The sequence below is a fragment of the Columba livia genome, chromosome 12, assembly GCF_036013475.1.
Source record: "Columba livia isolate bColLiv1 breed racing homer chromosome 12, bColLiv1.pat.W.v2, whole genome shotgun sequence".
Taxonomy (NCBI): domain Eukaryota; kingdom Metazoa; phylum Chordata; class Aves; order Columbiformes; family Columbidae; genus Columba; species Columba livia.
In genome coordinates, this window is record NC_088613.1 from 8,717,462 (window position 1) to 8,730,630 (window position 13,169).

Sequence of the window (13,169 nt, forward strand, 5' to 3'; positions counted from 1 at the left end):
ATATATATATATAGTATATAGATATGTCATAAATAGAACCGGGGCGGGGGGGGGGGGGGCGGGTCAGACGCGACTCGGCCCCCGGGTGTGCGACTTCTGTGGGCGGCAATGTCGAGTCCAGGGCAGGGGACCGTACGGCCGGCGGCATCAGCCACGGAGAGGTCGGCTGAGGGTCCGCCGAACCTAGATGTGCCAGGAGGGGGCAGAGCCTAGCCCGGCCTTCCCACTCCGGGAATGGGAGCGAGGCGAGGGCTGGGGCGCAGTGGGGAGGCCAGCCCTGACGCAGGGAGTGTGGCCGGAGCCCAGCCCAAGGCGGAGGGGGCTCTGCCCCGATCCCCATGTGCTCCGCAGGGAGGGGGTCCCGGCCAACGCCCGCACTGCTCCGCTACAGCCTCCTCAACTCTGCTGCGGGAGCAACAGGCAGCTCTAAGTGATAAGAAACACCAGTCTTGGGAGGACTGTTCAGGCCGGCAGCCAGCAGCGAGGCGGCTGCCAGCAGCCTTCCCTCCAGCAGGCAGGCTGGGACTAGCCACACAGAAAACTGGCTCCTGATGCAACCCAGCGTTCACATGGCGTGAGCACCCACTCAAACAGGCAGCGATGCTGGGAGGTGAGTCAGCCCCTCGCTGGCATCGCGAGCAAGACTCTGCTTCAGCGCTGCTGCCGAGGATGCAGAGGCAACAGGCTTCCAGCGTTGGCAGCGGAGCAGGCAGGAGCACTGGGCAGGGCTCTACGGGCCTCACGCTGGGTGTCTGCCCACCCCGCCTTCCCCGGGGGTGGACACATGAGGGCCAGGGAGACAAAAAGTCTCCGCTCAGCAAAATGACCTCAAGGTGAGGGAAATCGCGCAGCATCCTGTGAGCGCAACTGCCAGGCAGTGACGCAGGCTCTCCTCACGCTCTCAGCCCTGGAAGATGAATGAACCGTGGCTCACCACGCCTCCTCCCCTTCCTGGCTGTGCACTCCCCACTAAGGAAGTGAGCCCGAGATCAAGATCTAGAAATCCCCCGCAGCGTGGCTCTTAGTGTGTGGGCGCTTCCTGCTGCTTCTTGGGCTGCCTGTATCAGGCAGGGACCTGCTGAGCCAAAACCCCGCTGCCTGCAGCACCGCGGGTGTCGCCATCGCTGAGGGTGCTCTCGGGTAGGACCAGTAGCACCATGGGCACATCAGGGCTCTCCATAGGGGCACACGCCAGCCTAGCCAAGCAGATGCTGAGTACGCAGAGTCGTGAGGGGGGAATGACACCAAGACTTGCCTATTCCCAGAAACTGTCTTGCGACAGCAGATGTTGGGAGGAAGTTTCGGGCAGGGAGCAGCACCGGGGCACCAAACATGGCTCCCGCTCCCAGACCTCACTTGCAGCTCCACATCCAATGTGGCAGTGCCACATCCTCACCCCCCAGACTACAGCTCTCCCCTCCACCCAGTTCAGGGCTCTGATCCAGCAGCATAGGCCAAGGGCTGGGAGCAGGCAGAGGCATGGAGCGAGCCAAGCACACGTCCCAACAGGAGCAGCAGGAAGGCAAACAGTGGCAGGGCGTGAACAGCCAGCACCAAGGAGGGTAGGAAGTGGCTCCAGCCCAGAGAGGGGGCCAAAAGCCCTGCAGAAACAGATAAAATTCAGCCCTTGGAACCCCATCACCTTCCATGACAGGAGCATAGAATCACAGAATATCTCAAGCTGGAAGGGACCCATAAGGATCATCAAGCCCAACTCCCTGATCCTCACAGAACTAAGTACATCATCCAGATGCTCCTTGAACTCTGACAGGCTTGGTATTGTGACCACTTCCCTGGGGAGCCTGTTCCAGCGACCAACTGCCCTTTCAGTGAAGAACTTTTTCCTACTGTCCCATCTGAACTTCCCCTGACACAGCTTCATTCAGTTGCCTTGTGTCCTATCTCTGGTCACCAGAGAGAGGAGATCAGCAGTTCCCCCTCCACTGCACCCCTGTGAGAAAGCTGTGGACTGTGACGAGGTCACCCTTCAGCCTTCTCCAAGCTGAGCAAACCGAGCGACCTCCTGTCTTGCCTTCAAAGCATTTCACCGTCTTGGTCGCCCTCTTCTGGACACGCTCTAATAGTCTCATGTCCCTCTAGTGATTTATATGTGACTTACATGGGATTTATATGGGGACAGGAGATGCACAAGGGTAGAGGAAGGCCCTCCTGTTTAGGCACCAGGTTCATAACAGACCCCCTTGCTTTCTAAACTTCTCAGAGAGGAGCGTGGGTGTTGTGGGATCCAAACTTAGCCTCAGACTTAATCAACGGTTTAAGTCTAAGAGACATAGAGGGTAAGGGAAAACATGTACGGGATTATATGTATTTATGGCCAAAGGGTTATATGTGCACATCCAATTCATTATATCGCTTGGCTAGGATTTCAAAGTCATTATTCTCAGCCTGTTCCCATCCTCTCCATAGGCCCAATGTCAGGTTGCTCCGAAGTCTGGATAGCAGGTCTCTCGAAGCAAACGCTCAGCGTGAGAGTTCATAGAAATAAATTATTTAATGGAGTAGTATAGCAGGAGGGTTGGCTTGAGCTGGGTGCCTTTGCAGAGGTTCCCCCCCACACAGAAATCTCTTGATTTTTGTATCCTTATAGACTATCCATCTGTCCCTCACACCATTATTTAGTTCAATAGCGATGTTTGAGGCTGTGGTCTTCTTGCTTCTCACTTTTTCACATTTCTCACTTCTTTTTTACTGATGGGCCTTTCTTTTGTTTAGCTGTAGATATTGTTTATAGTTCGTAGCCTTGAAGGTGTTGTTTTGTCTGAACAACAGCAAAGTGCAAAACAGGCTCTATCTCACAGATGTTCAGTGTAGCAGCTTCTGTTTACACGAAGTTGATGGAAGTTTGGTAAATATGAGAACTTCACAGCAAATACTTTAAGATTTCAGAAAATTCAGCAGACCTTATAATTCAGCAACCTTATGATACTAGGTGATTCATTCTATTTAGTACACATTTACTTAAGCTAAATAACTGATGTGAAACTTAATTTGGGCTCATTCAGCAATCTGTGAGTAGTAAAAACCATTGCCATACAGGTCGATGCAGATCTCTGACTCTCTACCTTCAAGGGAGTCCATACCTCTCCTAGTTTAGCATCATCAGCAAACTTACATAATGTAGCCGAGATTCCCACACCCAGATCATTTATTAAAACATTGAAGAGCGCTGGTGCTAAAATTGGGCCCTGAGAACCCCACTGGTGACTGGCCACCAGCCTGTTGTAACCTCATTTACCATAAGCTTTTGGGCCTGACCCGTCAGCCAGTTGTTTACCCAGGACATGATGGACTTTTCTAGTGGGGTGCTGAACTGTCGCCGTTGAGACTGACAAACAACATAGACAAGATCTTCCAGGATGAAAGTAGTAGATGTGATTTATTATCACAAGTGCATTTTTATACAGTTTTACCAATTCGTGTGTCTCTTCACTCTTGGTTACAAGTTACAGCAGTAACATCTCATGGGCTAATTTTGCTGTCATCAATGTTACTCTTCTACTCCCTTCTCTCTCACAAGCACACCTTAGTATCTCCAGATACTCCTTTACTCCCATCTCTCTCACAGGCAGGCCTTAATATCTTCAAGGCTAATTTCTGTTTCCATGCCCTCCATCAGCGAATCCATGGTCCCACCATAGTCCCCCACACTGGACAGTTTATCCAGAAGGATACTGTGAGAGGCAATATCAAAAGCTTTGCTAAAATCCAAACCCACCACATCTACTGGCTTCCCATGGTCAACTGGACAGGTGATCTTGTCAAAAAAGGAAATTAGGTTGGTTAATTTGGACTTTCCCTTTGTGAATCTGTGCTGGCTATGACTAGTGACTGTACTGTCTCTCAAGTGCTTTTCAATAACCCCCAGAATAACCTTCTCCATAATTTTAACAGGCACTGAAGCGAGACTGACAGGCCTGTAATCACTCTTCTTGAAAACTGCAGATGGTACCAGCACCGCAGCTGCTCACCTCAGCGACTGAGTGCCGAGCAGGGGTGGGAGACAGCAGAATAAGTGTCCCCACACAGCCACACCTGTGCACAGGCAATGGCAGCCACTGCAGGAAGGGGTGTGGGCTGCCTGCGGCATACCAGGGTGGCCAGAAACACCACCAAGAGCACAGGGGAGCAGGAGGAGGTCATTCTTCCTGGCCCAGCCTTGAGGGCTGCCAGCGCCAAACAGTGGGACTCTCCAAATCCTCACCCAGACACGAGGCAGCACGACAAGGTGTCTGTGTCAGCCTGCTGGAGAGAAGGCAGCAGGACAGAGCTTCCTGTGCTGACAGGCAGGAACAGTGAGGAACTAGGTCCCAAGTGCTGCTTCCCCACCACCTAGACACTGACACAAGCTGCCAGCTAGTAAAATGGTAAGTAACAGCTAACGGCTGCAGAAGCCCGATGTGCCATCTGCCAGCACTGGCTCTTCTCACATCCAGTGTGAAGGTAGTTTAAGGCAGAAACCTGCCCATACAACTGTCTGCCACCACCCACACATCCAAGCATCCTGCCTGGAAGCACCAGGTTTGTCCAAAAAGGCTTCCCCAGAGCTATGCTGTGCCTCCATCCCCCAAGCACCCACCTTCTCCACACAGCAGACCTCAAGTTTCCAGCTGAGCAGAACCAGCCACAGCTGGACACAGCCCTGCCCTTTCTGCCCAGCCCTTTGGAGAGCAGCAGGCAGCACCAGGCACTGGCCCTGCCCCAGCAGACAGCAACCACCACTGCAGAAAGACACCTTTATTTTAAACAGAAGGAGTGAAAAACCCATGAACTCAAGAGTGCCACAAATATAACAGACAAGTGACATTCTGTGATTCTGTGAAGTGGCTGCTACGAGTGTCCCCGTGTGCTAGCTGTCAGTCACTCCCCAAGTCACCACTCTCCTCCACTGCTGCGCCTTCTGGACAGATTCCTGGGGAGCAATGGCAGCATCAAAGCATTGCTGCTCCTGGCAGTCATCACCTTCCCCACAGGGAAGGCCATGAGCTGTGTCCCTTCCACCCTGCAGCCCACAGTTACACTGGCAAGGGATCACCGGAGCATTCATGCAGCCCACCCAGGGCTGAGGGAACATACCTGCTGCTCTGAGCTGAGCCTGCAAGGAGGAGATCGTCTGGTGATATGCTTCACACTCAGCGGTCTTCTTAGCTGCAGGCAGGAGGCAAGTAGCTGTCTGCTCAGCTCATCCTGAACACCTCATCCCCAGACCCTCTGGGGCAGAGGCTGGGATCCTGCTCTGTCCCCAGACAAGACACCAGCCCCATCCCCATTGAGCTGCAGACACTGGGCTCCAGATACAAGTGCAGGGGGTGTCATCTAGATTACAGGTGTACCACAGCCTCCTAAAACAACCAGCCCCTCATACCAAGCTCGCCCTTCACTCGCTCCAGCTCATTCCTTACACGCTTCAGCTCTTGGGACAGCTGATCACCTGCAGACTGGCAAGGACAGGGTGTAAGTGTGATGCAGGGGGTGGTCACCCCCAAACAGTGAGCCTGTGGTTCCCTAAGCACTGGAAAGGTGGTAAAAATTTGACCTGCAGCAAATGCACAAGGTGTTGTGTAAAACCCAGGGAAAATTTGAAGCAGTTCAGGTGCCAGCCCAGAAATTGGCAGCCCCAAGCCCCATCACCTCCCACCTCCGGCACAGCTGGCCCAAGCTACCGTCTGAACACCCTGTGGTGTCAGGACACAGCTGGCTCTTACCTGCTCAGCAGCCACTGCATCTCCACACCCTGGAGTCAGGCCAGGAACCAACTCACTAAAAAAAGACAGCTCCACAGACTCCCACATCTGGTCAACCCTACCTGTGAAGACAAGCATTGCCACTAGAAATATAACTGTCATCCCCAGCCTCTCTTCAAACAGGCCAGCAGGGCAGAGACAGCCTCCTCATCCTCTGCAGGGCTCAGAGGCAGCTGCCCGTGTTTCCCCACACTCTTCTTGATACAAGGTAAGAATCCACCAGAGCCCAATGGAGAAACATATACTCTGCTCGCTGTGGTACACTCACAGGACACTTGGTTTTCAGCATGCCTCTGGCAGTCAGGAGCCAGGAAAGCTCCAGGGGGGCTCCTCTCTACAGGGGAGCAAACTCCAGCTCCCCACCCCTGTCTGGGACGATACCCCCCTACAGCTCGGAGAGTGCCCTGACAGCAACATATGCTGGCCAGGGCCATTCCCTGTACTATGGATGAAATAGAGCACCAGATTTGTTCAGGCTCTTTGCTGAGTGCCTGTCAAGAGAAACAGACTTTGCCTACCATTTCCAGTCTGCGTTTCACTGTCCTTCCTCTGAGCCCGAGCACACACTGCCTGCTCCTGTCGTTTTCCCGGGATCAGCATTGACCCTGCAGCAGACACATCAAAAGCTGCAGCAGCAGCTCTGCCTTCCACAACACCGGAGCCTCAGGGACTTCTGCCCAGATACACCCTTACCAGAGCAAAAGCGCTTGTGGGAAGGCACTTTTCCCAGTGACGACAGTCAGGAACGAGAAGCCAGAAGAGGAATCCTTGAAGAGAGCCTCTGGGAGCGCTGTCTGCGACCTACAACCTTGCCAGGAGCTATAGTGGACAAACATGAGGTACAGAGGCTGCCACCCCAAAGCAGCTACACCTAGGACAGCCCAGGGCCCAGCCAGGCTACCCATCCCAGGCCCACGGGCACCAGCCCCCCTGCGACCCCACAAGACCACAGGGTGAGGGCTGCAAGCCAACTCCTGCCTGGCAGGAGGCCAGGCAGTGCTTAGAGCACCAGCGCTTTTCTTGGGCTTCGACCTGCCCGCTCCCTGTCCCGTGCTGCAGCCCAGGCCTCCCCTTTCTCCCTCCTCGCTGCACCATCAGTCCCCACAAGCTTCCCCGCTTTACATGAGGCAACTGGCAGGTGCAGAATTACTTTTCATCCCTGTGTCCCGGGGGGCAGGTTTGGGAGCAGCGGAAGGTTGTGCCAGCTGTGAAGCCCCGCTGGGATGCTGCAGACTGGACTTGGCAGCCAGCGTCAGCTTGGTACCTGGGGAAGAGAGAGGGTTTTGCAGCACCGCGGATGCAGTTGCTGCACTGGGGCTCGGCGACTGGGACTTCAGAGACCTGACTCACCTTGGGACTGGGAGATCCTTGTTCCCGAAGCACTGAGCCTCTTGCCGACCTTGGGTTGCTGCAGAGCCGGAGGAGCCTGTACCCGGGACACGGTCAGCCTGGCACCACCCGGGGGCTGTGTGGTGCTGCGTTGGGCTGCTTTACAGGACAGGGTCCGTGGGAGGCGGGAGCAGGGCCGCACTGGCCGGGGCAGCTGTTGGCACCGGGCGGCAGGAGAGCCCGGGGGTCCCCATGGGCCAGGCCCAGGGCTGTGGCCTCACCGGCATCTGTGTTCGGGTGGGCAGCGGGCCTGGCGCTGTCCAGGGCCCACTCACGGAGTGGTGGCGAGGCGTGCAGTGGCGTGGAGGTGGCGGGCCCAGTGGGGTCGAGCCACAGGGAGCTGCCGTCCGCCAGTCCCGGGGAGGGCAAGGCTGCAGCAGCAACACCGAGCAGGAGGCTGACGATGGTGCGGCACTGCTCCTCGAAGATGCTCTGGTAGGACATGGCCAGGGTGCTGCTGACGTGACCTAGCAGGTCGGAACCGGCCGGCGAGCCTGGGGTTGCTGGCGACTCTTACCGCTCCCGCCCCACCGCTTCTAAATGCTGCTGCTGCCCCAGCACCACTCCCCCCTCACGGCGCCCCCTCCCGGTGCTCCCCCCGCCCCGCAGCCCCCAGGACGAGGCAGAGAGTTGGCTTCACAGTGGTTTAATGTGAACGGAACCTGGACGTTACACTGGACAGGGTGGAGACAGCTGGGTGGATGGCAGCCCCACGGCAGGACAGGCAGGAGGAAAGGGGCTGCCCCGAGCGGGGGGACGGGGGCTGAACCGCGGCCACCTCCACTGGCACCAGCCTCTGTGCTGCCCTGCAGCCCTTCCCGGGCTGAGCTGGCCCCGGGAGCAGTTCCCTCCCAGTTTCAGCGAATTCTCCTCCTCCTCAAGAGCCACCTATTGCCCAGCAGTGACAGTTCCTCACCAGAAAACCCAGGAGACACGACAGGGACCTTGGGGAACATGCTTGGCAGGAACAGAAGGGCAGTCACTGCAGGCCTACGCTCCAAGAAAGGCTCAAATATGCTGCCACAAAGTGACCAAGCGCTTATAAACCAGTCAGCCTTGACCTGAGGAGACCCCCAGGCTGAGGCCAACCTCACTCATTGCAGCTGTAGCAGCTGGAGGAGCCTCCAAAGGACAGTTCTGCTGCAGCAAGTCACAGCCTCATGGTTCCCCTCAAGCTCTGAATGCTTCCCTGACCAGTCTCGTGTCCTCGCTTCCACACAAGTAACTGCCTAGCTGACTGCAGAACAGGGGAGAACACACAAAAAGACATTATTACTTCTCCTGCTTTGTAAGCAAACATCTAACCCAGGACTGACCAGCTATTTTCTGCCATCCCTTTCTGGAGAGGTGGCCTAAGCCCAAGCCCCACCGCTGGGCTCCTCCTGTGGCAGCTGTCAGGGCCGCACACGACAACAGCCCCCACTAGCCCTCTCCTGCTCCTCCTCAGCCAGACCCACCTCCTCCCCACTGCAGCTGGAGCACAGGATAAGGTCACCACAGCTCAGCTGAGCAGGGTGCCGCTGGAAACACCACCACGCCAGCCCGCAGCAGAGCAAGCTGTGGCGTTTTTTAAACCCTGAGCCAAGGCATCCCAGTACTGCTACAGCCCAGGCTACCCCAGCTTCCACATGCCAAACCGCCCAAGCAGAGCATCATGAGAGCACACGTCATGGAAACCCCTCGAGCTGCCAGCAGCATGTTAGAAAGGAGGGGGATTAACAGGAATACACCAAACGGGTCTCTAATGCAGGAGGCTGAGTGTGGGGTCAGAGTAGGCTTGGGTCTCAGCACTTCCAGACAGTGAAGAACGGGGGTTTCATGCAGGGTGAATGGGGTGGACAGAAGACCAACACACCCAGGCACCTACTCACTGTTTTGGATAAGCTTTACTAAAACTCTAATACCTGATGCGATCACTGACCAACATGACAACTGCTATTCTTCCGAGTCTCCTGCAGAGATGCTTGGGGCTGCACGGACAGGGGAGTGAAGGTCAGCTCATACCTTCCTGTACAGAGGGACAGAGGCAGCTCCTACACAACACCACAAGCAAGTTCCTGCTCCACACCTATTCACATCTGCCTCTAGGTGCAGGACAACATGCTCACTTGCATAAATCTTCATACCTTTAGGTTAAGACCAGAGCCCAGTAGAACAAGCTGCTGCCAGTTACAAAAGAGGAAAATACTGAACAAACTGGGAGGTTCGAGAGAGGAAAAGCTGGTTCAGAGAAGACAGATTTAGTGTAAAAATAAATGTCATTTTTGCAGGAGGGAGGGTGGAATGGAGGAAGACAGTGCCAGGTGCTTCTACTGGCGCACTTTCCCTGGGACGTAATTCCTATCAATAGTCTCCTCTTGCAGGAACATATGTAAGCAGCGCTCATTCTGTGCCAGTGGGTGTCCAGCAATTCTGGAAGAAAATCGGACATGGAGGTTAGTACAGCCACCACCAAGACCCCCGCACCTCCGCTCTCTGTAGGGAGCGAGGAATGCAGACTTCCTTGCTAACAGGTGGCCAGCTCCAAGCACACCAGGCTCAGGCCAGGGCCACCGGATCGGTGTGCAACAGGGACAGCAAGAGGTGCTTGAACACAGGGTGTTCCCTCCCACACCATGCCCTGCAGCAGGACACGAGCACCCTGAGCCAACATTACTCCGCCAGTTGGTTTCTGCTAATATTTGCTTCACTCTCAGATGAGAGCACTGAAACCAACCCACACCCAAGGCAGGATTTGCTTCAGAATCACTTCATCTTTTAGCATGGCACCTGTGTGCAGCAGATCAAGACTTCTTCCCAGCCAGCCCTCTTCCACTGGCAGTAGCCAGAAAGGCAGCACACAGCCAACCCAGGACATCAAGCTTACTTGTTAATAAACTGTTCTAGTCCCTGTCTCCGCTCTTCAATGAAGGACTCCTCAAAAATGCCTTCGTCTCCTCGGAAGGGAAGCTGTCGTTTCAAAGCTTTTCCAGGCAGCGGTGGCACTACAATCTGAAAGCACAGAATCACCCTGTCAGTAGAACAGCTACCTGCACGCAGGTGCCCTTTGCTGTTTGACACTCATCTCCAGCCCCATTACATGGACAGAGATCAAGCACCAAGAGCTGCCCACCACTACAGCCTCTCTTCTGGACAGCTCAAGATCACAGCCCAAACTGTTCCCACATGTCCTGGTACTTCTGAGCCAGGCCTCACCTTACTGTCTCGTTCCAGCTCATTTTTCAGCCATTCAAAGTCACTGTATCGTCTCCTCACACACGACTCCTTCAATCTGAAGATTGGGAGGTTTGTCTGTAATGAAGAGAAGTAGTTCATTTGCAGGTTGCTTTGGAATCCAGACAGTATTTCAAGATGTAATTAAAACCCAAAGCTGCATTTAGAAAATGAAGCCCTCCCGAAAAGGAGGCATCACGAGAACACCCAGCCTCTTTATTCAGGACAGAGCACAAGCACTGAAGCCCTTCAGAATCAAGCAAGCACTTACTAGGCTACTTAGAGTCAGCCACTCCCTCCCCCTCAAGTGACTATTTCAGGATCACACCCCCTCCCAAGGGCACATGCTGGAACCCGGTGCACAATACAGAGAAGGCTGATTATTTTTTTCCCTGAGTTCACTCCATTTTGGAGCGATTTACAAGAGAGCTTGACAGCAGCCTGCAGAGCAAAAGAACCTCTGCCCTGACACTGGTGTTTCCATGGAAGAACTACGGAAGGAAATGTTGTTCCTGCAACTGTCCAAGGCCAGATCTCGTGATACAATCTTCTTTCAGGAGAGATCGCCTACCCTACACAGGCAAGCAGCTTTTTCGTATCTGGCTTGTGTCACTGGAGGAATGTGCAGTAATTCCCCACCCTTCTCCCCTGCCACTAGAGTCTAAAAGCTGATAGCTACAGTAACTTCACCTTTACCCTGTGAACACAGCCTGAAACATTCAAGGAACTAAGACAGCAAAACCTTCTGACAAGGAGCACCCAAATCTACACAGGTATTGCTGAAAAACGTGTAACTGTATTCTTATGAGGTCTGCAAAATAAAACCACCTGCTTTCAAAGCATCTCCACAAGAGCTACTTTTGGTGGGACTAAGAGGTTCTCATTGCCACCTGCCAGGCACCCTTTGGCAGGCTGATGGAAACCAAGCATCAGAACAGAAGAAAAGCAAACATCCAATTACTCTGAAAAGCAGTAGAGACTTAACAGTTAAATCATACTATGAACAGACGTTGACATCAGCACAGTAACATACACTAAAGGTAGTTAGTTTCAGAGGAAGCTCAATTTTCCTTCCTTCAGCTATCAGATGGAGAGCTGTGAAGAGGTCCGCAGTTCAGCTCAGTTAAGGCCCAGTAAAGAGAACTCTGTAAGAAGTGTTCAGCCTGCTCTGCGCAGTCCTGTATCACAGGCTCTTTGTAAACTGATCAAGTTGACCCAGAACCAGTAGCCAGACTGCACTGTGATCAGGTCCCAAGATACTGCTAGCTAGCATTCCTGCCCTGCTTGAGATAACCAGCTGCACGCAGTTGTGCCTTGCTCAGCAACCACCCAATGGTGCCCAACTGCCAGGCCTGGAGCTGTAGAGAGAGAACAGAAGCCTGCTGAGGCGGTACCCTCCTTGTCCTTGTGCATACCAGTCCTTGCTGGGTGCCGAAGGGCCTGGCAAGCCCACCAGCCGCGAGTGCTCCGACCTTGAGCCCCGGCCCACCAGAAAGTCGCAGGCAAGCTGTCAGCGCCAGCCCGGCACTTGCAGGCCTAGGACCCACCTCCTCAGCACCCCACCGCCGCACACAAGCCACAGGAGCTCCGCCCGGGCTGCTCGGGGCCTCCCTGGCCGGGCTCCCTGTGAAGACACCGCCGCTTCCCGTCCCGACAGGACCACCCCGGCCATCCCCTGACACCCCCGGCATCGCGCACCAAGTGCTGCCGCCCCTCGCGGCCATACCCCCGGTCACCGGGCAGCCCAGCTCCTCCTGGGCCCGCACAGAGCTCCACGGCCCGCAGCGGGCCCTGAGGCCTGCGCCCCCCGCCCGCCCCACGGGGGCCGCACCCGCATGCGGAGCTCGTAGCTGGTGTATCTAGCGCGGCCCATGCCCACAGTCTGTGGGTTGAAGATGTCGATCTCGAGGAAGTTGCTGGGCGGCCCGTACGCGTCCGTCAGGTCTTGCGGCTTCGCGTTCAAGCGCCGGGTGTCCGCCACCGCCGCCTCCGACATGGTGGTGCCGCCGCCGCCGCCGCCCCGCCCGGTCCGCTGCCGCAGCCCGCCCGGCCCCGCCCGCGCACGACGCGGCGTCGCCCGCCCGCCGCATGCATAACACGGCGGGTATCCAGGGTTCGGGGCTCCCCAGCCACCGCCCCGCCCGCGCACGCCTGCGCCGCCGCCTGCATAAGTGGAGCAGATATTCAGGGTGCGGGGCAGGGCATGGCGTTGCCCCGGAACCTGCACACCGGGTTCGCTCTCGCCGCCGCCCCGCGCCTCCCAGGCTGCCGCAGCCGGGATCCCCGCGGGGCGGCGCAGAACCCGAGTCCGAGTTGGCTGCGCTGAGTGCTTGGCCTGAAAACCGGCCGCGCCGCCGAAAAACGAACGTAGAGTCTAAGCAATACAGCGTCCTGGGCGGGCTCGGCCCCCGCCGCTGTATGATGCGGGGCGTGCCAGGGGCCCGGAACTTGACTACTTGGTCCTGATAAACGGACCGGGACAGGGCGCGGGCCCGTCACGCCTTGCGCCGGAGCGTGTCCCGGAAACGGGCTCTCATCCGTGACGTGACGGGCGAAGCAGCACTCCCGGGCCAAACACCCCAGAGAGCCGCAGACGCGCTAGGGCACGTGCGGAGGAGCGGCTCCTCCCGCCGGGTTCTCGGCGCCGGCCCAGCACCCTCCGGGGCAGTGAGCGGTAACGGGGCCGGTTATGTAAGCGCGGCCGCCAGGGTGCCCGCTGGGAGCTGTAGTCGCGCTGACGCACCGCTTGCCACGCTCACCCGTCGGAGCCCCGCCCCGCCCCGCCTCTCCGGCGCGGAGGATGCT

General features: G+C 56.3%; 2 protein-coding genes across 4 annotated transcripts; both read right to left on the reverse strand.

The window, feature by feature from the left end:
* Nucleotides 1–30: 30 nt before the first annotated feature.
* Nucleotides 31–7,636, reverse strand: LOC102093366 (uncharacterized). Of its 3 annotated transcripts, XM_021284976.2 has the most exons (8): nt 7,113–7,636; nt 6,913–7,026; nt 6,456–6,581; nt 6,281–6,367; nt 5,724–5,824; nt 5,384–5,456; nt 5,095–5,166; nt 31–4,930 (listed from the first exon to the last, which is right to left on the reverse strand). In XM_021284976.2, exons 4-8 carry the CDS (start codon nt 6,360–6,362, stop codon nt 4,875–4,877), a joined length of 384 nt encoding a protein of 127 aa, XP_021140651.2. In that variant the 5' UTR covers nt 6,363–6,367; nt 6,456–6,581; nt 6,913–7,026; nt 7,113–7,636; the 3' UTR covers nt 31–4,874. The 3 variants fall into 3 exon arrangements, with proteins under 3 accessions (XP_021140651.2, XP_005500608.3, XP_064933793.1); XM_005500551.3 differs by lacking the exon at nt 5,384–5,456; XM_065077721.1 differs by having other exon boundaries at nt 31–5,166.
* A 145-nt stretch (nt 7,637–7,781) lies between these two features.
* SNX12 (sorting nexin 12) lies at nt 7,782–12,420 on the reverse strand. The gene is made up of 4 exons (XM_013372014.3): nt 12,196–12,420; nt 10,347–10,442; nt 10,018–10,142; nt 7,782–9,563 (listed from the first exon to the last, which is right to left on the reverse strand). Exons 1-4 carry the CDS (start codon nt 12,358–12,360, stop codon nt 9,461–9,463), a joined length of 489 nt encoding a protein of 162 aa, XP_013227468.2. The 5' UTR covers nt 12,361–12,420; the 3' UTR covers nt 7,782–9,460.
* Between the last annotated feature and the right edge of the window lie 749 nt (nt 12,421–13,169).

What these genes read in the sequence shown, in the direction of transcription:
- LOC102093366 (XM_065077721.1), bottom strand. Translation starts at nt 6,362, where the DNA reads ATGCTGATCCCGGGAAAACGACAGGAGCAGGCAGTGTGTGCTCGGGCT. An exon ending in TGAAACGCAGACTGGAAATG is followed by an intron (nt 5,825 to 6,280) that starts GTAGGCAAAGTC and finishes TTGTCTTCACAG; the next exon opens with GTAGGGTTGACCAGATGTGG. An exon ending in GCGAGTGAAGGGCGAGCTTG is followed by an intron (nt 5,167 to 5,383) that starts GTATGAGGGGCT and finishes TCCTGCCTGCAG; the next exon opens with CTAAGAAGACCGCTGAGTGT.
- SNX12 (XM_013372014.3), bottom strand. Translation starts at nt 12,360, where the DNA reads ATGTCGGAGGCGGCGGTGGCGGACACCCGGCGCTTGAACGCGAAGCCG. An exon ending in AGCTGGAACGAGACAGTAAG is followed by an intron (nt 10,143 to 10,346) that starts GTGAGGCCTGGC and finishes CTGTGCTTTCAG; the next exon opens with ATTGTAGTGCCACCGCTGCC. An exon ending in CTAGAACAGTTTATTAACAA is followed by an intron (nt 9,564 to 10,017) that starts GTAAGCTTGATG and finishes ATTTTCTTCCAG; the next exon opens with AATTGCTGGACACCCACTGG.